Genomic DNA, 27,660 nt, shown 5'->3' with positions numbered 1-27,660 from the left:
ATCTTGAGCAGAGACAGATGTGCATGGAGGGGGTGGAGAAGGGGAAAGGAGAGTGTTAAAGGTGGAGAAAAGTTGTGCGGGTTTTTTAGAAAGGGAGTTAATGAGTGAAGTAAAGTATGTTTGTTTGGCTTGGAAGAGGCTGGTGTTAAAGGAGCGCAGGGCAGATTTGTAGCTCCAAAAGTCTGATTCTGAACGGGATTTGCGCCAGCGACGCTCAAGTGCACGTGAGTGTCTTTGGAGCACTTTTGTATGAGCAGTATGCCAAGGTTGAAGTGGTTTGGGTCTAGAACGTTTAGTTTTTATAGGAGCAAGCTCATTTAGGGCAGTGGTGAGAGTACTATAGTAGACAGAGGTAGCCACATTAGGACATGAGATGGCTGAGATATTAGAGTGAAGAGAGTCAAAGGAAGAGGAGAGTTGCAAGTCACGGTAAGTACGTGTTTGGGGAATAGCAGGGGGGAGGAGGGAGTTAGTGAGAGTTGAAATGTGAGCATATTGTGATCAGAGAGGGGAAATGGTGAGTTAGTAAAATTGGTGGTTGAACAGAGTCTGGTAAATATGAGATCCAGAGCATTACCATTGGAGTGAGAGGGGGAGTCTGAGCACAAAGATAAGCCTAGGGAGGAGGTTAGTGAAAGAAGTTTAGAGACAGAAGAGTTGTTAATGTTGTTAACGGGTATATTAAAGTCACCTAATATGATGGATGGGATGTTAGATGAAATTTCGAAAGTAAGGAAGCCAGGCAGCAAAGTTTTCCAGAAATTGTGCAGTTGGTCCTGGTGGTCGTTATATAACAACAATGCAGAGTGAAACAGGAGAAAAGAGCCTAATGCAGTGAGCCTCAAATGAGGAGAATGATAAAGAAGTAACAGGTGGAAGAACTTTAAAAGTACAGCGGGGAGAGAGAAGCAAACCTACCCCACCTTACCAGGTCTGGGAGTATGAGTAAGGTGTAGGCCCCCATAGGACAGGGCAGCAGGTGAGGCGGTGTCAGTAGGAGAAAGCCAGGTTTCAGTAAGTGCGAGTAGGTTAAAGGAATTTGCAATGAAATGGTCATGTATAGCGGTGAGTTTGTTGCAGACAGATCTGGCATTCCAGAGAGCACATGAAAGATTAACTGGGTTTTTGGGTATAGGAGTAAGTGTTCTGTACTGTTTGAATTTGCTCTGGAGAGAAGGAGCTTGTGGCCATGTTATAACTGGGATGGGGTAAGGGCCAGGGTTTGTGGAAATGTCCCCAGCTGCCAGCAATAGGAAGGAAAGACAGACTAAGTGTGAGTGGGATTTATAAGTCCTTAGTTTGTATGAAAAAGAGGAGTTTTGTGGAATAGCTAAACAGAGTACTTTATAAACTTCATGTGTGGAGAGGGAAGGAGAGGAGAGAAGAGAGGCTGAGATTTGTATAGAACATGAAAAACCTGATGAAAGATGTATGTTTTTTTAAAGCTTGCATTCCTACATATTAGTTAACTAATAAATGCTATCTTTAGATATAAGGAATTATGTACCCCTGTTGTACAATGGGGATATTAAACGTCACCAACATGTTCCATAGCAATATAAAGGCACCAAGCCTCAGATCAAATGCTCTTATAAAGGTCGTGGAACTCAGAAGTGACTTTCAATAGCCTTATCTTTGACAGTACGGCATATACTGTAATATTTTTTATAATACACAAGTTTTAATAAATCATGTGACACAAGTGACATTACTAAGCACCGTTATTCTATCTACTGGCATCACTTTTACAGTTACAAGGATGTATTTAAGGCTATTCATGACTGTATTATAGTACATAGTCTGTATTGTGTACTGTACCCAAGAATACAAAATAGTGCCTGTCAATAGCATTTGAATTTGGTAGTGTTAACCCAAAGAAAGCAAGTTGCAGTCAAACTCTTTTACTCTTGTATTAAATGATAGTATAACATATGAATTATGATTGATATGGATATACCATCTACTCTATGATGTCGACATATTTTATTTTTAATAACACATTTAAGTTGATAAATGGCAACATAACAAAGATGAACCAGGTATACAAATGGGGCCAACAAAAATATAATTAATTCCTGCCAACCCCACCACTCAGCTTGGCTTAGATGAAGATGACCTACTGCCAATTCTATAGATTTTTATAGCCAAAGTTGCACTTTTAAAAAATGAAGTTGGTGTGCTGTGCCACCTTGATAAACGAGCCCCACTACATCCTTTTTCTCATTACATGCTAGTATATTGTCATAGATACAGCACACACTATACCCAATTTATACTGTTACACATGCAAACGCTTGGTGTACCCATGGTGTATACTATGCTATACATATTCTCAAACATAGAAAAAAACAAGGACATATTGGTATCTCATGCAACAATACAGAGAAGGAAACATCCCCTAGCTTTCAGCAACTTAATATACATATTACTTTGCTGATGTAACCCTTTCGACACCCCTTTGTCGATGTAACACTCCACGTGTGCCGCTTAGCTGATGGCACGGGACAAACCTGAGCCACTCCACAGTGGTATGGGGAGAGACTGGGTACCTGGTACTTACTAGCGCAGTGCCTCCACCTAGTGGGATCCGGGAATGCACCTACGGGTGGCCCCACTAAGAATACAGTAATAACACACACAGTATTGTTTAAACGGAATAATGGTTTATCATAAAATAAATGGACAACTAGTACATGCAGCACTCCTAACCAGTGGCAATAGGGCCTCACTAACTAACTGGCTAGCACAAAGCTGTCTAATTACCTAAAAAGGCGAAGTCCTTTAATGTCCTTTCAATAACAGTATCTTTGTATCTTCAGCGCTCTTTGTGGTACTGTCCCTTTAAACAGGATACTCACACAAATCCTCTTCAGATACTATAGAGCTCTCTTCAAGTGAGTCCAGCACATTCAGTCATACAGTGCGATTACCAGCCCCTTTCAATGCTCAGATAGGAATCTCCTGCTGGTTGTTCCTCCAGTCTGTATTCCTTTCACACTCTCTATCTATCCTGGCACAGTATGTGGCTTCCCTGTGCCAGCCCGATCCAAATGAATGCTTTTTGGTGCAGCCTCTCAGCTCTCTGGGCCCACCAGCAGCTCTGTGGCCTCTTTTTCTGTTCATCATGCAGCTCTCTATGCCAGGCTTTCTTCTTTTGCCAGTCTCTGTGACTTCCTTTACCTGCCAGTCACTCACTAGCTGCTGTGTCACTTCCTACTGCACTGAACAGCTGGTTTCTAGGTAACAGCTTACAGCACACAGACACGGGCTCTGTGCTTCTACCCTTACAGGGAAAAGAGCAAAGGGTTTGCACAAATTCCCTACACTGATATCTCACCTGTTTGGGGCATCATACAGTTCCTGCAGCAAAATACTGGAAAACTTACTGGGAAGTGGAAGCCACAGTGACCAAGTGAAGGATGAATAGATGGACCTGACATGCCATATTCCTCCTACAAAAAATGTTAATTATATCACAGCCCAAGTCAGCAGGCACTAGTGCTGGGCAATACAGGCTGAGCGCCCCAGGCAACCCTGCCAGCCACGTCGCGCCACCAGTGCATCTGTGCGCAAGTGAGGACGCGTGTGCATCGTATAATGATTCAAATATCACATTATTCAATTGGTTTTTTGGGCTTTTCCACACAAACATTAATTCATGGATGTGTTTCCTATCAGGGTATTTGCTTTCCCCTGCCTCCCTGTGTTTTCCATTAGTTTGTACTTACTGTGGTGCAGGCAATTGCTAAAAGCAGATGGAACACAAGTTACAATCTAGCAGCTAGGTGGACATGACATGGGCATGAACTCCAGTTTATCTTTCCCTCTGGGAAAGCAAAGCTGTGCAAATGGTAACCTACCAGCACAGCAAGAGGGATCGGCACCCTCCAAATTCACCAGGACAAAAGAAAAAATTACAGACACATAGGGCTGGAACTAGTGGTAGACAGAAGAGGCACCTGCCTAGGGCGCAACAATAAGGGGGCGCTTGACAGGTACCTATTATCTTTGCTCACTATAGCTCTCCCCTCTATACCCTCTCCTTCACCCGCCCCACCGTCCTCCCCCCTGCTTCCCCTTACCCTCCCCTTCTTTACTGCCGATCTGCGTGTGTTTGGGCGCGCACAATGAGTAGCGGGATGGCTGGCCTACAAAGTGCTTAGGAAGAAAGCTCTTACAAAGTTACCTGCATTTAACGAACCAGTAACGATAGCAAGTTAAAATATTTTATATTTAATCTATTTCTTTACAACAAATGTTTTATATGAGAGATTTCCAGTCTATACTTCTGTAGAGTCATTGACCTTTTTAAGTCCTGTATTAGAACTAAATTAGTTGTTTTCTACAAATCTACTGCCTGCCATAAGAATCACTTCAGACATGAGGCAAGGTAAGAGTATTTAAAATCTATTTTTTTTAATGGAAATTTGTCTCTTCTAGTGCAGAGAGCACTTTTTTTCCTAACCAGAGCAGGCCAACAGCACATCATGTTTAAATGCATAATAAAATTTCCAGGTCTAATTTGTTGCTACAACTGCAACATATGTAAAGTCAAAACCAGGTACATTTAGAGGGTGAAAATTTTCCAGGGGCAGAGAAACAAACATATTAGATTCCCCCTGGAATTTAGGGATAGCAGTAATCTTGCTGTGATTACAAGTTCTTCTATTAACGAGCGCTGAGGGAATATTTTAACAAGTGCGCACTGCCAGTAGTTTTCCCTACTACTTCACTGTTTGATTGCTTGCGAATCGTAGTTCATCCACTGTCATATGTCATTCACTTGTCAAACAATTGGACTCCATTTCCCAAAATGCTTTGCCCGGAAAAACAAATGCGATTCCAGCAAGGTTGCAATGGTGGCACGCTAGGCTGGACACGGGAGATTTTGACATTGGAGCGACCCAACTGTCCCATTTTTAGAGGGACAGTGCCTCTTTTGACAGCTCAACCCACAGTCCCTGATTTGTACTGGAAAGACCCGTTTTTCCTTTGCACTGAACAGCCAGAAAAAGAAACAATGTTTCTAACTTAATTAATAGCCAATTAACTTTTCTATTGGGTTTCACTTTTTTATATAGTTTTTGAATTGTTTCCTTCCTCTTCTGCCTCTTCCCAGCTTCCCAGTGGTGGGCACTGACCTTAGCAGACAAAACCTATTGCACTGTGAGGCAACAATTGTATTGTTATTGTTACTTTTTTTCTGTTCCTCTCTAATTCATATTCTAATCTCTCATTGAAACCACTGCCTGCTTGCTTGGATAAATTGAACCCTAGCAACTAAACAGCTACAAACTATCTTATAATAATTAATTAAAAGGTAGATTACCTCTGTAAGGGCAGTCAGTGTATTCTTAATAGGCTTTTCTTATTTGCTTTGACTTAATTTATTTTGCTACAAACTTCAGGCCAGATTATGGTGCAACTTGATTCCTGTCAGAAAAGAATGTTGGCATCACTTCTTGCTGCTGCTCCTGACCTATGCTTCATTCATAATAATAGTGGATGAGGATGGGATGTCACCATCACAGCAAATAACAAACTTAAGTACTTCAACTACTTCAACTACTTCAAGTACTCTCTCCTCTTCTAAGAGTTACAAAGTCCCATTGACCTGACCATGTTCCAGTGGGGTAGCATATATACAACTCTACCCATCTTATGAAATGTATTTATTAATTAAGGCCAGAGTCAAAACTTTTTGAGAATGTCCTCATGTAGCTCCATTTCACTTAATTATATATATATATATATATATAAACATAGGAATATTGGCACTCACGAAAAACAAGGTCCATTGGCGCCTGGGTGCCCGTTTCGAAAAAATACAAATAGTATAACCAAAGAAAACCGCACTGCACAGGACTTATATCAATTGAATAAAAAAAAAAATTTATTGGCACATACTGACATTTTAAGATGTAGAGAGGGGGGTGAAGGTCCGCGCTTGCTGGGTGTCTAAGGGGTTAAGCTGCACCAGAAAAAAGAGTGTATCCACGTATCCACATGAGAATAATTTATAAAGCAGAGGTAGGTGCGCTTTGCTGGATTAACTGGTATTTGCCTAGAAAAGAGAAGAGAGGGACCCGATGGTGTATTATCCTCTTTTATAAAAGGGGTAGCGTGTGCTACGGAACTACACACAGGGGATCGATGGATTAATTCGCAAAGAAGACTGCTCTTGGCTTCAGTCAGGCTGATCGTCGTGGTAGCCTATCGGAAGAGAAACTTACATAGCGCAGAAAAGCCGGTTTACTGGTGCGGGGGGAACAATTTATGTACGCTTACCGGACATTGGTGTTATTTTTAGCACTAGCACTACTTTGCGAATTAATCCATCGATCCCCTGTGAGTAGTTCCGTAGCACACGCTACCCCTTTTATAAAAGAGGATAATACACCATCGGGTCCCTCTCTTCTCTTTTCTAGGCAAATACCAGTTAATCCAGCAAAGCGCACCTACCTCTGCTTTATAAACATACTGACGTTTTGGCTGCTGCTGCAGCCTTTTTCAATGCACAAAAAATGAATACATCCACCAAGATAAATACACAATGTTGGCGCAAACCTCCAGTGACATCACCAACGTGACCTGACGTATAAAAGGTGTTAACCCCCGACCAATAATTAAAACACCCGTGATAAAACTAATCGTGTACCCATTATGGAGCTCATTCAACTCCCATCCACTAGTACACGTGACTCATGTGTATGTGACCTCCTGTGTCATGCAATGGATTATAGATCATATCCAGTGTCTTAAATTAACATCGTCTCAAAGATTTTGAATTAATTAAATTCAATATCCCAGTGCTGTGAGCTCCGTGTTTCAGTGTATAGTGCTGTGACACATCCTTCCCAATAGCGCAACAAAATAACACTTCTATATCCAACAACAATGTAACTAAATATCCACCTGTGTCAATGTATACAACAAATCAGCAGCATATATATATATATATATATATATATATATATATATATATGTGTGTGTGTGTGTATATAGAAGAATAACACCCTCCTCCCGTGCCGTGACTCTATGCCCCTTTTAATACAGCTTAAGACCTTATTTGCCCTTGATGCTGCTGACTGACATTGCTTGCTACAGCCAAGTTTATTATCTACAAGGACTCCAAGGTCCTTTCCCATAATGGATTTGCCTAGTGCAGTCCCATTAAGGGTATAATTGACTTGCATATTCTTTACATTTATTGATATTGAATCCCATCTGCCACTTAGCTGCCCAGATTGCCAGTTTTTTATGATCCCATTGCAAGGATGCCGCAAACTGGATGGAATTAATTGGGCTGGATAGTTTTGTGTGATCTGCAAACACTGATACATTGCTTACAGTACCCTTCACTAAGTCATTAATGAACAAGTTAAATAAAACCACCCTCTGTACTCAATCCTGTAGTCAATTTACTATCCATGTGCAAACTTCTTCAATTTGCCCAACAGTCCTAAGTATTTGTTACAATTTCTGTTAATGAGAGAAATGGGGTTGTATGAGTTACACAGGCTTGGTTCTAGCTACCTCTACTAGAGTTGGAGGGGGTCATTTCCTGGTCAATAACAGATACCACTCAGGGGTAGACCATTTGGTTTGGACAGGATTTTTTTTTCAACAGAACTAGGTAATTGCTTAGCCCAAAAAAGTAAAGTTACAACTGTTGTATGATGGAGACTATGGAGTAGATGTTCGAATAGTTTGACCCACATTCTTTTGTCATTCTTGAAATTGAGTGGGGAGAAAAGGAAGGAAAATGGTTAGCATATCTGCCCAAATCAGATAGCCCCAATTCTAGAGTCTAGTTTAGAGGCATGCAACAGTTTATTCTCTTGTAATCCATACCAGTTTGCCCCCTACCAAGTTGTGGTGTGTATCAGTATACCATAGCAAAAGGGAGAGTTGTGATCACCTAACATAAGTTGGGATGCTGGAAAATGGATTTGGCCACTGCTCCTGTATAAACTATAGCTAAATGGAAAGTTGTGCTCCTTACTAAACAAATTATTAAAGTGGACCTGACACCTACACATAAAAAGCTGCATAATGAAAGACCTTTGCAAATTAAACATGGAACACAAATTATTTTTTGCATTAAAAAATCCATACCAGTTATAAAGGTGTTTAAATAGCTGAGCAGTTAATCAAATATTGTCTGCCCGCCTCTATGCCTGAGGTATAAAGGTGAGGCAGTCAATTACTTTCACTTTCCATTCAGCAATTCACTGCACTCCTAACATTTCCCCTTCTCTACTTAGGCTCTATAATTGTGTAGGGCACTGTGCATGGGAATTAGGTCCCTCGTTTTGGTGCATACACAAGATTTTAAGGTGATACACAATTTGTCTTAGTAATTTTAAACAAAATTTAAATAAGAAATATAGTGTAAGTAAAGTTCATTTTGCTCACCTAACATGACAGTAAAGTATTTGGAATTATTTCTTAGGGTGACAGGTCCCCTTTAAATGGGGGTCCAATGAGGCTGTGACCTCATACACACAAAGACAAGATATCCCCTGCACTTTACATCTCAATATATTTAGGACATTAAAGCATTTTGTGCATATAGCTTCTGTCTGGTGATCACTGAGATATTTAATAAAAGCCAAACATTTGGGATTCACCTTGGAAAGTGAATTGCAGCTAAAATTTAGTCACTACTAACATTGCCTAAAGAAATACTAAAATGCTCAATGAATCAGATAAAACTAACTGGTAGGACTGGCCAGAAAAGGCATGACTAGCCCAGTTGTCCAGCTTTAATATTTTGCAGCATATATGTTCTCCCCTGTATTATGCTTCTTCACCAACTGGATCTGGTACTGACTGTCATTTCTAGCTTCTATCCTGTCTATGATTTTTTTATTTTGTAATTACTCTAGTCTCCTTTCAAGTAACATTTTTGAAATATTTCATAGTCATTGAAATTTTGTTGTTCCACTAGTACAGTCATATGAAAAGGTTTGGGAACTCCTCTTAATTCTTTGGAGTTTTGTTTATCATTGGCTGAGCTTTCAAAGTAGCAACATCCTTTTAATATATAACATGCCTTATGGAAACAGTAGTATTTCAACAGTGACATAAAGTTTATTGGATTAACAGAAAATATGCAATATGCATCATAACAAAATTAGACAGGTGCATAAATTTGGGCACCCCAACAGAGATATCACAACAATACTTAGTTGAGCCTCCTTTTGCAAATGTAACAGCCTCCAGGCGCCTCCTGTAGCCTTTGATGTGTGTCTGGATTCATCCATACAAAATCTCTCCAGTTCAGTTAAATTTGATGGCTGCTGAGCATGGACAGCCTGCTTCAAATCATCCCATAGATTTTCGATGATATTCAAGTCGGGGGACTGTGACGGCCATTCCAGAATATTGTACTTCTCCCTCTGCATAAATGCCTTTGTAGATTTCCAAGTGTGTTTAGGGTCATTGTCTTGTTGGAATATCCAACCCCTGCGTAACTTCAACTTTGTGACTGATGCTTGAACATTATCCTAAAGAATTTGTTGATATCGGGTTGAATTCATCCGACTCTCGACTTTAACAAGGGCCCCATTCCCTGAACTAGCCACACAGCCCCACAGCATGATGGAACCTCCACCAAATTTGACAGTAGGTAGCAGGTGTTTTTCTCGGAATGCGGTGTTCTTCTTCCGTCATGCAAAGGGCTTTTTGGTCAATTTTTGTCTCATCAGTCCAAAGCACTTTGTTCCAAAATGACTGTGGCTTGTCTAAATGAGCTTTTGCATACAACAAGCGACTCTGTTTGTGGTGTGAGTGCAGAAAGGGCTTCTTTCTCATCACCCTGCCATACAGATGTTCTTTGTGCAAATTGAGCTGAATTGTATAACGTTGTACAGATACACCATCTGCAGCAAGATGTTCTTGTAGGTCTTTGGAGGTGATCTTTGGGTTGTCTGTAACCATTCTCATAATCCTCCGCATATGCCGCTCCTGTATTTTTCTTGGCCTGCCAGACCTGGGTTTTACAGCAACTGTGCCTGTGGCCTTCCATTTCCTGATTACATTCCTTACTGTTGAAACTGACAGTTTAAACCTCTGACTTAGCTTTTTGTAGCCTTCCCCTAAACCATGATACTGAACAATCTTTGTTTTCAGATCTTTTGAGAGTTGCTTTGAGGATCCCATGCTGTCACTCTTCAGAGGAGAGTCAAACAGAGCACAACTTGCAATTGGCCACCTTAAATACCCTTTCTCATGATTGGACACACCTGCCTATGAAGTTCAAGGCTTTACGAGCTAATCCAGCCAATTTGTTGTTGCCAGTAATCAGTATTGAGCAGTTCCATGCATTCAAATTAGCAAAATTACAAGGGTACCCAAAGTTTTGGCCAGTTTTTCATATTTGACTTAATTTCATACAACTGAATACTGCTTCAGTAAAAATCTTTGTTTAGAAAACACCCCAGTACTCAGATGTTCCTGGGAAATGAAATACATACCACTGTTATCTTTTTTATTGAAAGTGAAGTAAATTATTATGCAGGCTGAGAGGGGTTCAGACACTTTTTCATAATATGTCAAAGCCTGAAGTTTTTGGCCTATATAGTGAACAAATGTTTACTATATAGGCCAAAAACTTCAGGCTTTGACATATTAAAGAAGTCCCATATTTCCAAGAAAAGAACTGTTTGTGATAATGTTTGATGTGTAGCTTAATGGCAGAAGAGTACTCTTTACTCAGCAGTAACTTCCACCACCCAATCTTAAACCTGTTATATTGGTCCATTTGGCCTTGTTGGGGTTTGCCTATTCAGTTAAGTCCCCAAAAAAGGAGTGACAGTTTTCTGAAGTGTTATATCTAATTCTTTAGGAGTGAATGTGATGTTGCGATCATATTAAACTTATAATTTCGATTTTTAGTGAAATAAAGTGTCTTTCCCCTTTTTGTTGAGTTCTAGAGACAACAGTACAACAGCTGGAGGCAGAGGAGAACCTTCCAGTTCTGGACCACAAGAAAAAAAAAGACATCTACTCTGTGTGAGGAGAAAAAAAGATTACCTCAAGCACCCAAGCGCTGGATGGAAAAGTTACAAAATGAGAAGTTGGTATGGCATCAGAGACAAGGCTGTCTGGAAAAGAATGGGATCATACTCAAATCCACATCTGATATATCTCTGGAAAAGATAAACTCAGTCAAACAAAAGGAAACCCTGGCCTGAACTTAAAATGAACTCCATCAATCCCAAAGAAATGTCTTATGTACCTGCAGTTGAAAAGCTGACAAAGCTAAATCCAAAAGCCCAAAGAAAGAACAGTCAAGGAAAAATGTTAGAAGGACAGTGAATGAGGCTGTCCTCTGGAAAGGACAAAGAGAACACTTGTTAGAGGATAAGAAGGGAAACTGCTATGGTGGACACCAACTACGCATTTTATGTTACTTGGAGATCTGTGTGTTTCTGAAAGACTTAGAAAGAGCACAGATGTGTCTGAAATTCTATCACCACAGGAGTTCACGGAGGAGCTTGCTTAACATTGCTATGTATAACCTGCTGATGAAAGCTTGGGCTAAAAGGTAAAGTGGTTTATTCTCTCAAGAATTGTTGACATTCCACACACTCAGTAAGAAAAATATGTAGCAGGTTAGCTGGTAGTGTACATATATTTAAGCCATTGCGGGTATGTGGATAAATGTAAGTATGTATTTTGGCAGACTGCTCAAGTATGTTATTAAGTATTTTTTAAGTTGCCATTTAATTCAAAAAACAGTAATTAGAAATTAATGTTTCTAAAACAGCAGTTGACTGCAAATATGTTCTTTCATAATGCTAATCAAATACAGACAAGGTAACAACAGTGAAAACGTAAAGGAACAGTAACACAAAAGTGGTTTAAAGGAATGACAATATAATGTACTGTTGCCCTGCACTGGTACTGGTGTGTTTACCAGGTCAACCGTATTTTATAGTTTCATTATTTTAAAAGACAAATTTTTTTTGTGATACTGTTCCTTTCATTTATAGAAAGTATATATCCCAAGTCTAGAGTTGTATATAAGATAAAACAACAGGTGTGTGCTTGTTAACATTTATAGAACAAAAGTGAAATGTGATCCTTTTTTCCCATAAATAATATGGAGCACTGTGTGTGTATGAGCATTATCTATTATCTTTTTCGAGAGGGGAACCTTTGATTGCATTTTTATTTTTTGACTTGAGTTGCACATGTTTCTCAGGGTAATTTTCATTATAAAAAGGTTTCTTCGTGCCTAACCATGATGGTATTTAGATGTGAATAATGTATGTATATATGTATGTATAACTTTATTTGTAAAGCGCTGTTAAGGAGCCGCAGCACTGTACAGTGCATAAAAGTATATCTATCTATATATATATATATATATATATATATATATATATATATATACCGTATATATATATATATATATATATATATATATATATATATATATATATAAGTTTATACATATATATAAGTATACACAGGGAAGACAAATCACATAATAAATATATACAGAATCATATCAGGACAAAGAGCTTAAGTGCTATGTGGTAAGAGACGAGATATAGTGGGAAGGAGGTCCCTGCCCCGTAGAGCTTACAGTCTAAGTGAATGGGAGGCTAACATACAGACACAAATTGGAGATGAAAAAGTGCACAAGGTAAGGCATAGTCAGTAGGCACAGGACTAGGCTAATGTTCTAGTGGTCCAAAAGGTAGGCCCATAGTTATTTCTTGAAGAGATTAAAAAAGGATTCCTTAAGGTGGAATTCAGAGATGGAATTCCAGAGGTAAGGAACAGCAAGATAGAAGGGTTTGAGACGAGAGCTGGCAGTGGATATGGATGGTGTGAAGAGAAGGTGGCTCTGAGAAGAGCGGAGAAGACAACCAGGAACATATAGTGAGACAAGAGAAGAAATCATGTGATTCTCTTATTGTAGGGCTCTGTGACTAACATTGGGCATTTGTTTGTGATGCTGGAGGAAGCAGGGCTCAAGCTAAATCTTGGGTCTTACGCAGCAGCACTGTAGTGCATGGGTCGACGTAATACAGCCATCAAATCCATTGAAATGTAAGAATCAATCTATTCTTAAACCCTCAGTTCTGCTTTTTTTTTCATTATTTTGCGGTAGGAAAAGTTTCTGATGGTCTATTGATGCACATGGTCTTTATATGATATGTCTGGTATACAGTTACCCCAATGCAAATGCTAGGAATGCAAATTGTAGCACCTTAGTGCTCATCAACATACACGTGTCTGAGATCTTCAGTGCACTTGACTTGGTGCATTGAATAGTCTTCAACTATAACATCCCTCCATACCAGATATAAATGCAGATACTATAGTGGCAAAACACCCACCATCTTCCATTAAGAAATTATTGCTGTTAGAAGTATGTTCTACTCCCCTTTATGTAATTAAAGGAATTCTAAAGTGCAGTAACCTTTAGGGCTGGTTAATATTACATCACTTCAGTAATTAACAGTTATTTATTATGTTGTTTGTATTTGTGCCACAGGGCATTTTTTTAACTGCAGGTGGCGATCAAGTTCCATCTCTTTTAACAGGAATACTTTATATCAGGCATGTAAAATATATCAGTTGTACTTCATTTGAAAGTGTACTCCGATGCTATGGGGCCTATTTACTAACATTCACATTTTTTTCACAAATCTCTAAAGTGATGTTCTTAAAAACTCAAAAATTTTGAGATTTATTAACCACAAAAAACTCTAATACAAAAATTCACTGAGTGAAAGTTGTCGAGGTCCTATAGAAGTCAGTGGGAGCTGCGCTTATCCTATTGGACCTTTTCTAACCAATTCAGGCTTTTAGACGTTTTCTCATTTTACCCTGGTAATTGCCAGAAAAACTTGAATTTATTGAGGTCTTCATATTTTATTTTCAGATAGTTCAGAGTTTATTTTTTTCATTTGTGTGCGTTTTAAATTAAAATCTTTTAATTATTATCACGACATTCGTGGTTTTAGAGAATGTGAGTTTAGTCATGCTTTCAAAAACCACTAAAATGAGAATGTTGATAAATAGGCCTCCACATTTATCTTTTTGAGATATCAATAGTCTCAAAAATACACAGGTTCTTTATGTTTAATTACAAACTAAGCTTCACTTGCTGGAGAGATGTATAGATTCTTCCATTACAGTATTTCCACTTTGCAGTTGTCTTTAAAAAATAAAAAAAAAATTCTGGTCTTTAATATGGCAAGCAATTCAGAACCTCGATGAACAATGTTTATCAGAAAGCTTGTATTTTCTCAGTTGCTGTATAAGCCTTTTGTATATTTGCATATGTTGATTTTGCAACTTCTTTTCTTTAAAACAAGGACTCTTTCTTTGCTGCTGCCCCCCCCCCACCCCTGGAAATTCGCTCTTAAAGTACCAGGAGCAGCATTTTTGCTGCCCCTGGTACTAGCGGGGCGCTGCCGCCTGAGGCGACAGCCTCAACTCGCCTCATTGGCGAAGCACCCCTGCCTATACATTACCATTTTTTTACCCCACCCCCTTCATCCATCATCCCTCAGTGAGCGCATATATAACTCCATTTAGCCTTCAGCAAGGGCTTACATTTGGGAACAATCACTACACTGGGTACATTGAAATATAAAAGATAAAGTTCTGTGTCTTTAGGTGCATGAGTCAGATGGAAGAGAATGGGCTGTTAATTGATCAGTTGTTCCAGGAATTTCCATATCAGGACTGGAGGATGAGAGATATTATTTTGAAGGCTGTGCATAAAGTCCACCAAACTACCAGCTTCCCTTCCAACCAAAAATTGTGTGCACTTCTCCACTGGTCAAAGACTTTTATAGCAAAGTGAGTATAAATAAGCTTTGACTTTCTATTCTCCAACACTGATCTGTTACACAGAGTTTTACATAAAATCCTCGGTCATTGACATCAATCCCTAATCCAGTTTATTCCCTACCACATACATGTAGGTCAGTTTTTGGGTTGTTAGAGGAAAAAGACAAAAACTGGGAGAGAATTTCATGGACAGCTTGCCAATAAATTATTAAAAACTTTTCTTAGGTAAGGTTTCTTTAGATTATTATTTACATTCGAGCTGAACCTTATAGGAAATGTATATATGTTTTAGGCTGATGGCACAACCCACCCCTGCTGCCTCCGATTCACTTTCAAAGGAATTCCATGAACTAATATTTAGTGACAGTTTTGGGGCTGAAAAGCTTCAATACTGTTGATGTTGTTAGTCAAGTGATGTTGTTAGTCAACGCTTAGCATTGTTGTATGTATAAAATTAGCTTAGTCGGGAACCGTGTTCCTATCTTATTTTTCTGATTGAATGGAGAATACTAGCAGTAAGCCCAACCAGCTGTAGACATTTAGGGCATAGATTATCTCCAGTCATATTATTGGGCCTATCTGCACTGAGACAACAATCCATAGCATGCAGGCACCCAAAGCCTAATAACTAAGGTTGTTTCAGTGCAGACAAGTTTAATTATATGATTGCAGATAGTTGATGCCCCAAGTGTTTACAGCTGGTTGAGGTTACTGCTAGTGCTCTCTATTCAATCAGAAAAAATTCTAGTTTTCTTTGCCATTTATGTCTGTTTGGAGGCTACCCATTCATTTTTCCTTTAATTCTCATACTTACATTTTACTCCTGCAGTCTCTTACAAGTATTCTTCCCACTGGTGAATCGTTTCTTGTAATGTCTCGTGACATGGGCACTAAAATCAACAATCGATACTCCACACACAAGAAACTAATGGCCATGTGAATTAAATCAAGGTTCTGTAAAGAGATTATTGCCAGCTACTGGCCAAAAACGGAAAGGTATGTTGGACAACACTTAACCTGATGTGTTACTTTGGCACCTGCACATTGCATATTATATCATCATATCATGTCCCTTCCACCCAGGTTTCTGGATTTTAGCGTCGAGAAATGTGGGAGCTGCTTGAGCAGAAAAAGTATGGAGGACCTTCCTTGATGAATGCAGATACAATCTGGCGCAACTCCTTGTTAGTGCAGTTGGGGACTCACCTGGTGGATCTTATGGTACAAGAGATAAAGGTTCCAAATGACCTGCTGAGTTCTCGGGATGACTCAAAACTGATCCCAGTTCTTTACCACATGTATAGCTTTCGCAGCACCAAACAGGTTGGCATCTTATGTCCGTTTTTATGTATTAAAAGAGAACTAAAGCCTAACTAAAAAAGTAGCTATAAATGTTGTACATTATATTTTGGTCTTCTGTACCAGCCCAAGGCAGCCACAGACCTTTATCAGTAAAGATCTGTATCTCCAAAGATTTCTCAGTAGCTCCCCATCTTCTTTTCCACTGATTCACTGCACATGCTCTGTGCTGCTGTCACTTACTGAGCTTAGGGACCCACTCACAATATACAGTACACATTGAATATAAATGTCACAATATAAGGCTGATTAGTAATTAATACAGATAATTACTACATGGCAGCACAAAAACCAGTGCAATTAGCATCAGAATGTAATAATCAGCCCTGTAGCATCATCTTATATTACAGACCAACCTAATTTTCTGCTTGATAATTTGCAATGACCCCTAAGCTTAGCTTCTCAACAGCTGCTCAGAGCCCACTGAACATTTGAGTGTCGCAGGCACTTTCCAAGATGGTGACCCCCTGTAAAATGTTTGAAGTCCTGGATCATTGCTGCTATTGCGAAGCTGGAATTTTAGTTTGGTGCAATAAGTTCAATATATAAAATATGGCATTTTTAGCCATTGAAAAGCATTGTCTGTAGTATTTGGAAAGCTTGCATGTTGTAGTTCAGTAACAGATGGAGTCTGACAGGTTACATGCCATAAAATGGACCTGCAAAGCATTTCTTCTTTTATTCCTAAAAGGGATTTTTTTTGGATTAATTTCCTTGACCATCTGTACAAAGTCTCTATTTCTTTTCTTTTTTCCAATCACATTTTAAGCTTTTTCCACTCTCCTCCTTATCATTATTGATGCCCTATACTTTCTTATACAGATGAGCCTCATCAAACCACATCCAATCTTCAGCCAAATCCAGTCAGATGCAGGTGAATGTATGTTGCCTTTCTTTTGAGTCGTTTGTGATGCCCATGCTGTGTCCACCTGTACCTTGGATGTCACCACGATTTGGGGCTAATCTGCTCAGCCCTGCCAAGCTAATGTGCTGCATGGAGGGAGAAGTGCAGCATCAATTGCTATTGGAGAAAAGCCCCCCAGGACAACTTTACCCAGTGTTGGACTTGGACTCTCTTAACCAGCTTGGTATGTGTGACTGGCGCATCAACCAGCCAATTCTGGATATCATTGTCTCTATTTTTAATGACAAGGGCAATGAGAAGTTGGATATTTCACCACCTTTATCAGAAGCCCCTAAGCTGCCAGAGCAGCCTCACGGAGATGTGAACTCAAAGGACATGCTGATGCACCAACGAGAGCTGGCGTGGTGCTGAAAGAAATCATCAGAGATGCATAGCCTTAGGATGAATGTTCTTTATAAACTCTCTATTGCCGGTCATCTGTGTGACAAAATATTTTGGTTTCCACATAACATGGATTTCTGCGGGCGCTCTTATCCATGCCCTCCTTATTTCAACCATCTAGGGAGTGATGTGACATGGGCACTGTTGCTGTTTGCAGAAGGTAGACCCCTGGGTCCTAAAGGCCTAGAGTGACATCTCATCAATATTATGGGGCTCAAAAAGAGAAACTCCTTAAAGGAAAGGAAGGAGTATGCAGATGCAATTATGGATGATATACTCAACTCTGCTGACAATCCACTCACAGTAAGTGTGGATTTCCATGCCTCTATGAATATCAGAACTCACCAAGCAGAAGCTAACATTTCACTTTGCTTCTTTAAATAATTAACAAATCACAATGTCGCCAGGTTCCAATGCCAGAATGTTAAGGTGGCCATAGACGCAAAGATCCGCTCATTTGGCGACATCGCCAAACGAGCGGATCTTTCCCCGATATGCCATTAACGAGCATGGCTATATCGGGGGGTAATCTGATTGTTCGGCCGTATGGCCAAACGATCCGATTACGATGTGCAATGGGCTCCGGCGGGATCGGTCAGGTCAAAATCAAACCTGACCGATCGACCAAACGACCGATCTCCGTCGGACGAAAGCTGTCGGCACTCTCCACACACGATCCGAAAATCGAACGAAACCACCAGGATCTAATAAGTTGTTTTTATGAGCTTTTAATAAAGGAACAATACTGTATTACTGTCCTGCATTATGGATTTTAAGTATTATTCCCACTTATTAACTGCAAACCAATTGTTCTTCTTCCAAACACTTTTTTCAGTTCAGTTGTTCAGATTGTTTACCAGAAACAGACATTTCAATTACTTGACATTTTAATTTTTTTTACCGTTTTCCCAAACTTTAAAGTTTAAAGTTTAATGTTCGTGTCTCTAGTGTTTCAGTCTGGCAGCTCAGTGATCCAGGAACATCTGAATTTTTACAATTTGCTACATTTAGTTGATACAATTCGTTGATACATTTCTCAGCAGCATCTCTGGAGTATTAGCAACTATTGTATCAATTCTAACAGCTGCCTGTAATGAAACTCAGGGATTCTGCTCAGCAGGGACAAAGATAAGAAATGTATCAACGAATGTATCAATTTAGAAGTTATAGAGTCGGCGACCCCCCTATACACTTCAATATTAGAAGAACGGTTACACATAGAAAATAGAAAGTAGCTGGAAAAAGTCTTTATTTCTGTTGAACCTGAAATATTATTTCTGAAACCAACTAAATTGTAAAAAATGTTGGTGAACAAGCCGTTTAATGTAGTTGCATTTTTCTTATTGTTTCACTATGTAATCCTTAGCCTTGTTTCTATTCCATACTGATTTTACCATTATTGCTGTGCAGGGCAAGAGGTGGTGCATGGAAGCAGATGAACCCTGGCAAGCCCTTGTCTGCTGCATGGAATTTGCAAAGGCTTCAGACCCTACAAAATAAATCTCTCATTTTCCAGTTCATCAGGTATGGCTACTAAGAGGGGCAAACGGTGCTGGGTCTCATTCAGCTGGCTCAGCATTGGCTTATTCTTCTTTAGATCTGCTGTACTATAGGGACATATACCAAGTGTACTGAAAGCTACACATTGTTAGTGTTCCTTAAAACTATGCAAAGTAATATTGGCAGAGCTGAGAACTTAAGACTGAGGCCTCCAGCAGGGTACAGATATTTATGTTTCTTTTTTTAGTGCTATGCTATGCATTTTTATAAGAGCCTTGACTGAAATGCTCTTGGCATGTGTATATTGGTAGCTTAGGTAACAGGTGGAATGACGCAGGGAGCTCATGGTGTTATGGAGTTAGATTTTTTTATAGTTTAAAATAGAAGGGGAAACTAGTGACAAAGGGTATGTGTCCATATACACAAAACCATTGCCCCGTTATTATCATCTGTCTACATAAAAGAACTTCCTGGATCATTTGAGAAGGAACTTTATTCAAGGAAGAATGTTTCCCCAGGGTGTAAATTATTTTTTAAGATTCTGAGAATTCTAATTTGCTTAATATTAGATGTACTTCTCCCCAGGAAGCAATTTTGATACAGATTGCTTTCAACATACATATAATAGTAAAAATATTGATTTGTTGTGGCATTAGGGTCACATCTGCCACTTAACCTACCTTTTTAACATAGGATGGTTCCTGCAATGGACTGCAACATTATGCTGCCTTGGGTCCAGATGAAATAGGAGCTAAGGCAGTGAATTTGATGCCCTGTGATATCCCCCAAGATGTGTACAGTGGTGTTGCTCAGCAGGTGAGTTCCCGGCTATTAAACTTTAAATCTACAACTACAATGATATTTAGCTTATTTTCCAAAGGACTGTTTGATGGTGGGTGATTAAGACAGAATATAAAATATGCTTAATGAATTACTTCTGCCAAGGAAAAGAAACATGCATTTTTTTCATGGAGTTTTACCTGCAACTTACTAGCTGCTTTCAAAGTAAAACTTCCAAACTTGGCTGTTTGGGAGTTTTACTTTGAAAGCAGCTTATAAATTGAAGGCAGGGCAGCCATCAGGGGGGACAGGGGGGAGAGTTGTAGGGGGCCCTGAGGGTAAGGGGGGCCCGGCCACGCCGTACTTACTTGATTAGCCGGGCCCCCCATCTTTCTGAGAGCTGCTGACTTCGGGAAGGCATGGACGTTTAAGGGGCCCTGGCCACCAATTTTCTCATAATATGGGGGGGGGTATTCACAAAATCTCTCTGTCTTAAATATATTGATAATGGGTTGAGTGCAGAGGACTCTTGTATTTGTCTACCCCCTCCTAATGGTTTTAAAAATTAGTGGTGAGCACAACTTTCCCTTGTTTGTTATAATGATACAGTGAAGCCACACCTGTCCATTGGCATTGAGTTAAATGTTCAAGCTGTTTCAAGGACTTTTACCTTTTGCACACTGTCAGTTTGTTTTGGATATAAACTGATCCCTATATCTCACCTCACCCTGAGTCTGATCTGGTTATGTTGTCACATAGAATTTCTTGGCTTGTAGCTTCTTTCTCTGTATTCAGCATTCTGGACAGCTCAATAATGGAAACTTTAAGCAGTTGTAAAATGTGTGGAAAATATTGGGCTTTAACGCCCAAAAGTGCACCCAAACGAAAATAAACAGGCAGATTACAAAACAGTGGCTGGTAGTATGGCATAGGAGTGATGTTGGGATTAGTGGTTTTTAAAGGAACAGTAACGTCAAAAAATAAAAGTGTTTTAAAGTAATGAAAATACAATGCAGTGTTGCCCTGCACTGTTTAAACTGGTGTGTTTGCTTAAGAAACGCTACTATTGTTTATATAAATAAGCTGCTGTCTAGCAATGGGGGCAGCCATTCAAAGGAGAAAAGGCTCAGGTTACACAGCAGATAAAAGATAAGCTCTGTCTGTCTAATGGTGTTATCTGTTATGCATTAGTTAACCTGTGCCATATAGCCGTTTTTCAATTTCCGCCATTGCTACACAGCAGCTTTTTTTATATGAACTATTGTAGTGTTTCTGAAGCAAACAGATCAGTTTTACCAGTGCAGGGCAACACTACATGATAATATTTTCATTACTTTAAAACACTTACATTTTTTGGTGTTACTGTTCCTTTAAGGAGGAATTTACCTCCTTTCCATTTCATTGAAAGGCAATGGATGCCTCTAGTGAGCTCCTTCTGTCACAGTGTTCATTTTCCCTCTAACAGGAGTATGTGTGGGAGGCCTCACATTACCTGGTTCAGCAAGTGTTCAGCAGTCTGAAGGAAATGTTCTCAGGAACTAGAGAAATGCAGGTGAGTTTGTAACTTCAGGATCCTCACTTTAACCTGCCTTTTCCTTACTGTCCCCTATTTAATATAACTCTACTTTCTACTCTTCTCAGCTTTGGCTGACAGAGAGCGCTCGCATGATCTCCAAGTCTGGAAACACTGTGGAGTGGCAGACACCCTTAGGTCTACCGATCATGCAGCCATACCACTGCGCCAAGCCTTTCTTTGTAAGTAATGCGCTGCTAAACACTATGGGGCAAATTTATTTATGTTCGGATATCGACTGTCGAAGTTAAATCCTTCGACTTCGAATATCGAAGTCGAAGGATTTAACGCAATTCGTTGGATCGAACAAAAAATCTATTCGATTTGAAGGATCTTAATCCATCAATCGAACGATTTTTCTTCGACCCAAAAAAGATTGCAAAGCCTATGGGGACCTTCCCTATAGGCTAACATTGACTTCGGTAGGTTTTAGGTGGCGAACTTGGGGGTCGAAGTTCAAGGTAGCCCATTCGATGGTCAAAGTAGCCAAAAAAAAAATCGAAATTCAAAGTTTTTTTTTTTCTATTCCTTCACTCGAGCTAAGTAAATGGGCCCCTATGTGTGCATCTACCAGTTTGCCCTTACTTAGAATAAAGTACTAAATTACAATTTAGGGGCATATTTACTAACATTGGAGATAAATATCTGGGGGGATTTATGGAGAAGTTGCCTATGGCAACCAATCAGCAATTAGATTTAAATAGCCACATATAAGTTAGGAAAGAAAAGCAAAGATCGGATTGGTTGCTATGGGCAACATCTCCAGAAATCTCTCCAGATATTTATCTCCAATATTAGTAAACATGCCCATTAATCTGGTATGTTCCTGCAGAGAATTATTCTGCCCTGCCTGCTTGTTGTCACTTTTTCTTGTCTTTATCTTACAAATAACAAATCCCTGCAAATCTATAGATGCACATTTTGGCCAAAAAAATACTTTGAAGGGGTTGTTAACCTTTGAGTTAACTTTAAGTATGATGTAGAGAGTGATATTCTGAGAATATTTGTGGTTGGTTTTCATTTTTTTTTCATCTGTGGTTTTTGAATCAGTTAGCATTTTATTCAAATTGGGTCCAAATCACCCTAGCAACCATGCACTGATTTGAATAACAGACTGGAATATGAATAGGAGAGGCCTGAAAATTAGCAATAGCAATACATGTAGCCTTTCAGAGCATTTGTTTTTTAGATGGGGTCAGTGACCCCCATTTGAAGCTGAAGAGATTCAGAAGAAAAAAAAGGCAAATAATGAAATAAATGTAAAAAAATAAATAACGAAGACCAATTGAAAAGTTGCTTAGAACTGGCCACTTTATAACATACTAAATCTTAACTTAAAGGTGAACCACCCATTTTAATAGTTGTTCCTTGCATCTGCCAGTCTTATTTTCCTTCAGTTCTTTATGTCCCTTATCTTTTATTTCATCGTGTTTAAGGAATCTTTTCCTTTTCAGTTTCACAGCAACTTGCAGGTGGTTAACTTGCAGAGCAGCCACAATGTCAATGAGTAAGTGTTCTATGTGTGCATTTGGTGTCTCCTTCAACACCTAGGTCCAAAAATCATTTAGGGGCAAACTTTCGAAAATTCTAATGTCTGTGAGGTAATAAGAAAAAAAAATGTAAAAATTCGGTTTTTTTATCCGGTTTTTGAGGCATAAATTCGATCGATTTGAGTTTTTTCGGGACATGAACTCGATCGTTACGTTTTTTTTTCCCTGTCATTTTTCATGCACGTTTTTGACATTTCGATACTGTATTTCCATAGACACGCAAACGTTTGAAATTCGAGTTTACCCGAGGTTCAAAAACCCTCACATAACTCACAAATTAGATTCTTGATAAATATGCCCCCTAAAGTGCTTCACCTTCACTTTCCCTTCCTCCCAGTGTCCTTCCTTAGTTTTCCATTCACTTTCCAGCCACAGTTCATTTCCAGCTGTCTTCTTTTTCTGTAGACGTCCAGACACCATGAAACAGAAAAATGCCTTTTCTGCCAAATTTCATCCATTCGTTGGACTCCACACACATGATGCTTACTGCATTGATACTGCATGATGCTTACTGCATTGATACTGCATGATGCTTACTGCATTGCACTGTTACAGGTAAATTCTTTTAGTAATGCCCTTTCTCATGCCTCGTACTTCTTATAGCATCAAAATGTGTAAAACCACAGTGGATCACTAAATAGTAGAGATGAACCGAATACAGGATTTGGTTTGGGATTTGGCCAGGATGTGGCCTTTTTTAGCAGGATTCAGATTTACCGAAAGCCTTCTGCCCGGCTGAACCGAATCCTAATTTGCATATGCAAAGTAGGGGCAGGGAAGGGAAATCGAAAAACAAGGAAGTAAAAAATGTCTTCCTCTTCCCACTCCTAATTCGCCAAATCTTTTGAGAAGGAATTGGGGGTTCGGCCAAATCCAAAATAGTGAATTTGGTGCATCCCTACTAAATAGTCAGCAAGAAGCACATGTGATATACCAAGTAAGATAGACAGAAGCATGCAATCACTACATCTGTGACATACTTATAATATGGAAAGCTGTTTACAGTTAGCAATGAAACAGAAAAATATTTACTCAGAATCCTAGAGGGACCAACATTTTAGATTTTTGCATCTGGGATATAACACGTTTTGTGAATCTCCTGATTTTAGAAAAGAGCCTTATTTATGGTGTTGACTTTTTTCATTACATATGGTCATGTTGTCTCATTAAGATCTTTTGGGATAGTATTCAGGAATTTATAAGAAGGGTAACTAATCTTAAAATGTAATTGACCCCTCAATTTGCACTCCTTGACCCTATTGGCTATCTTCGGGAATCAGATAAAGATTCGCTTCCTGGTGTTTTTGATGATGTATTTTCTGTTTCTTGGTTGTTTAAAGATTAAATACACTGTTCCTAGTTTTGGAAAATGTTCATTATATTTACAGTCTATGTTTACAAGACGCTGTTGGATATAGAATAGGAGACCTTCAGTTAAGAAAACAAAGTGGTCTGTTTATTTAGAGACATTAGAAGTAACAAAAAAAAAGCTATTTATTTTTGACTTCATGGGGGAAAAAAGTTGAGATTCAATAAGGTATTGTTACCTGTAAAGATTGTATATGAAATTCTTTTGTGTATCTAAAATTATAGTTGATACAAATTTTTTTTTTTTTGGCCACATGGTAGTTATGTTAGTTATTTTATTTCATTTTTAATTACTACTAATAGTTACTAGTATTTATTAGTCTTGCTTTGAATTCTTTATTTCATTACTCATTCCAAAATCTTTTCAATTTACCGCATGAAATTGTTTATTGCTGGATTATTATAAAAATTCAATAAAAAGGAATTGAAAAGAAAGAAAGCAATGGCACTTGATAAAGGTCCACATAGTGTAGTCACTGCAATATAAACACTGCTGTTTTAACCAATGCTACATTTGCCTGTCAAACTTTTGTTTGTTTTCCATTTGGACCATACTCATATGTTCACTATTTACTATATGGAAAAGTTGTAGTGGTCAATATGTAGCTTAGTTTCCATTTGTCCCATTACAGTAACATTACATAAGACTGTACACATTTAAGTTGGTATCTTTAAATACCACCACTATTAATAATGATCATGTCTCCAATCTGATACTCAGATTTAGGCTTTTATATTTACTGGTGACATCAGGTATTCTGCCTTTACATTTAGAAAGTAAACTTACTTGTAACCATTGTTTCCAGCAGTCTCTGCTTCTGGACCCACCCAGACACTGTTGATGTCATGAACAAGGTAGGATTGTTATGCCCTGCCTGCTTGTTAGCTGATTATTGGCTTCATTAGCTACATCTACATATGAGGAACACAGAATGCACGTTTCCGTAAACTATATGTATGATAATAGTTCCAGAAAGAGGGTGATTGGGAAGGATAAACCATTAAAAATCACTTTGTTTGTCACTTCCTTTACGTTTCACATCTGTTTGCCAGACACTGCCATTAGTTTTGGTTTGTACTGTACACAAAAAAGCAGTTGGGTGAAATGGAATGAAATCATTCCTGCATTCATTGTTCAAGCTGTGGTGCAAGTTGTTGAGGCCCAAGTTTTATTCCAGGAGAAATGGGTTATTATACTTATCTATATAGCAAAGCCTAAAATATATCCCTTGCAAAGGTAATTGAAACAACGTTCCACAGATTTCTTGGCTAGGTATTAAACTAAAATTCCAAAAAAACTCCTGCTAAATATATCAGTCGGAATTTTATGTAAAAGGAAAAGCTGTTGTTTTTCTGTATTGTGGAATGTTGCTTTAATGTATCCAGGTTTATACCCAGTGCTTGTGATAAAAGCGGATCACTGCAACTAATTATTAAACCGACCATTTTTTTTTTTAAATAAATGTTGAATTTGGCCCTCACATTTGTAAGTAACCTAGCACTGTACATACTGACTAATCCTGTTTAAGGCAATGCTTTGCATCTGTTTCAGCCTGCTTTCAAAATATTGACAAATGTATCCAAATACACTTATGAAAAATAAAAGTTGTATGTGAATGTTTTTTTCCCTTTTTTGAAATATACAAGTTATATGTGAATGTTTCTCAAGATTTCACTTGTTATTGTGATTGTTCTTTAGGTTTGTCGGGAGCAGTTTGTTGCCCTGCACAGTCAGCCAATCTTACAACACCTCTATCACAGTTCTTATTGCAGAAATACTGCCATACCATCAGGTAAAGGATTCATTGGGTGATGTTACTACTGATTTTAAGTGCCTCTTTCCCACTGGATTTCTTCCAGCGCCGACATCAAGGCTAAATGGTCTCCAGAAAACCTCCAAATGGCACAACACTTCAGCAATGTGTCAGAGACTGATAAAGACGCAAAGCCATAGACGCAAAGATCCGATCGTACGAATCGAGGATTCGTATGATTTTCGGACCGTGTGTGGAGAGCCCATTTTTTCGTCATGCGGAGATTCAATAGAACAGGTTAAAAGATTTCTGACAGCTGCCGATAATATCTCTGCATGTATTGCCGATCGTACTATTTTCAGTAAGAGACTGTCACCAGCTTTGTCGGAAATAACATTCGTACAATTGCTGTCAGGGGCAGAACATTGGCTGATCTGTTCTTTTACTACTTTATTTGATCTTAATGGTTAGTGCAGGAGTAGGCAACCTGAGGCTCCGGAGCCTCATGCGGCTCTTCATCCTGCTTGCTGCGGCTCAGTCTTGTCAGGTCGGCTATACAGCCCTCGCACCTGCTGGCAGCTGCTTGAGTGTGTGACCGGGGTAAGTTAACGGTTAGCTTACCGCAGTCGCACACTTAGGAAGCCGCCAGCAGGTGCGAGGGCTGTATAGACGTCCCAGAAGTGACAGGGAAGACCGAGCCGCAGCAAGATGATTCATCATGGTCCTTACCGCGGTCACAAACTCAAGACAATAGAGGGAAGATCAGCATTGAACTTCAGAAACAAAATTTACATTTAATAGGGCTTATTCAGTGTTTCATTTATTTCAAAGTAGGCCTACACATACACACTGCCCTTCTGTTTGTTGTATTCTGTTGTTGTAACAGTTAATATTGTAAAAAAAGGTTAAAACTTTTAAAAGTTTAACTGTTTTATTTTTTGTGGCTCCAGACTATTTTTCTTTAGGGAAAGAGGGGGCAAAATAGCTCTTTTGATAGTAAAGGTTGCTGACCCCTGGGTTAGTGGCAGGTCGGGAGATGGGGAAGTCCAATCGTTCGAGGATTTGAACGATCGGATCTTTGCATCTATGGCCAGCTTAAGTAGAGGGTAGAGTTGGGCAACTGAAAACCAATATTCTCCTGTGTATGTGGCACCCCATGGTAAACTTATTTCTCTTTTTTATTGTAGGAAACTTTGACTTAAAGCAAGTGATAAAGTCTACCTATTTCTTCAGCTGATTAGACTTTGATGTGCTTTTGGTTCCTGCTCCAGTTAATGGCAATCTGTTCTTCCTGTGGAAGCTTTTGTATTGAATAGGCCTGACTTTAGCAGGCTCTGCTGTACCTTCTATGAGGTGTATTAGGGTTTGAGATTTAAATGAAAAATGGTTGTAAATAAACCACATGACTAATTTTATCTGCTTTGTACACTGGGGTGTTTTTTCTGCTTGAAGGTCAAGAAGAAAATGACGTAATTGACATATAATAAACTATATAAGCAACACGCTCCCTTGGGTTTGATTGGTAATATGCTTTTACACTTCTTGAGCTTTGTCTTTCACCTGTCCTTTAGCTAAGACATTTTCTATCTGCTTGTGCCACATCCTTTCCAGGGATGTCCTTGGAATAACCTTGATCCATCAACA

The 27,660-nt window shown here is 39.1% G+C and overlaps 1 protein-coding gene, 1 long non-coding RNA gene and 1 pseudogene across 2 annotated transcripts; all 3 read left to right on the top strand.

Moving 5' to 3' along the window:
- Positions 1 to 4,380: 4,380 nt before the first annotated feature.
- Positions 4,381 to 17,920, top strand: LOC108704770 (annotated as a pseudogene).
- An 861-nt stretch (positions 17,921 to 18,781) lies between these two features.
- Positions 18,782 to 21,595, top strand: LOC121393103 (DNA-directed RNA polymerase, mitochondrial-like). The gene is made up of 3 exons (XM_041578393.1): positions 18,782 to 19,807; positions 21,237 to 21,323; positions 21,413 to 21,595. Exons 1-3 carry the CDS (start codon positions 19,760 to 19,762, stop codon positions 21,593 to 21,595), a joined length of 318 nt encoding a protein of 105 aa, XP_041434327.1. The 5' UTR covers positions 18,782 to 19,759.
- A 1,051-nt stretch (positions 21,596 to 22,646) lies between these two features.
- Positions 22,647 to 27,509, top strand: LOC121393107. The gene is made up of 4 exons (XR_005964981.1): positions 22,647 to 23,449; positions 25,072 to 25,117; positions 25,962 to 26,055; positions 27,204 to 27,509. It is a non-coding gene; the product is annotated as an uncharacterized LOC121393107 (long non-coding RNA).
- Positions 27,510 to 27,660: the final 151 nt, after the last annotated feature.

The sequence above is a fragment of the Xenopus laevis genome, chromosome 1S (assembly GCF_017654675.1).
Source record: "Xenopus laevis strain J_2021 chromosome 1S, Xenopus_laevis_v10.1, whole genome shotgun sequence".
NCBI lineage: Eukaryota > Metazoa > Chordata > Amphibia > Anura > Pipidae > Xenopus > Xenopus laevis.
Note: the sequence above shows the minus strand (reverse complement) of the source record. Positions and strands in the feature narration are given on the sequence as shown.

Coding starts and splice junctions, on each gene's coding strand:
- LOC121393103 (XM_041578393.1), top strand. CDS start 19,760: ATGCCCTGTGATATCCCCCAAGATGTGTACAGTGGTGTTGCTCAGCAG. Junction 19,808..21,236: donor ACAGTGGTGTTGCTCAGCAG/GTGAGTTCCCGG, acceptor TCCCTCTAACAG/GAGTATGTGTGGGAGGCCTC. Junction 21,324..21,412: donor CAGGAACTAGAGAAATGCAG/GTGAGTTTGTAA, acceptor TACTCTTCTCAG/CTTTGGCTGACAGAGAGCGC.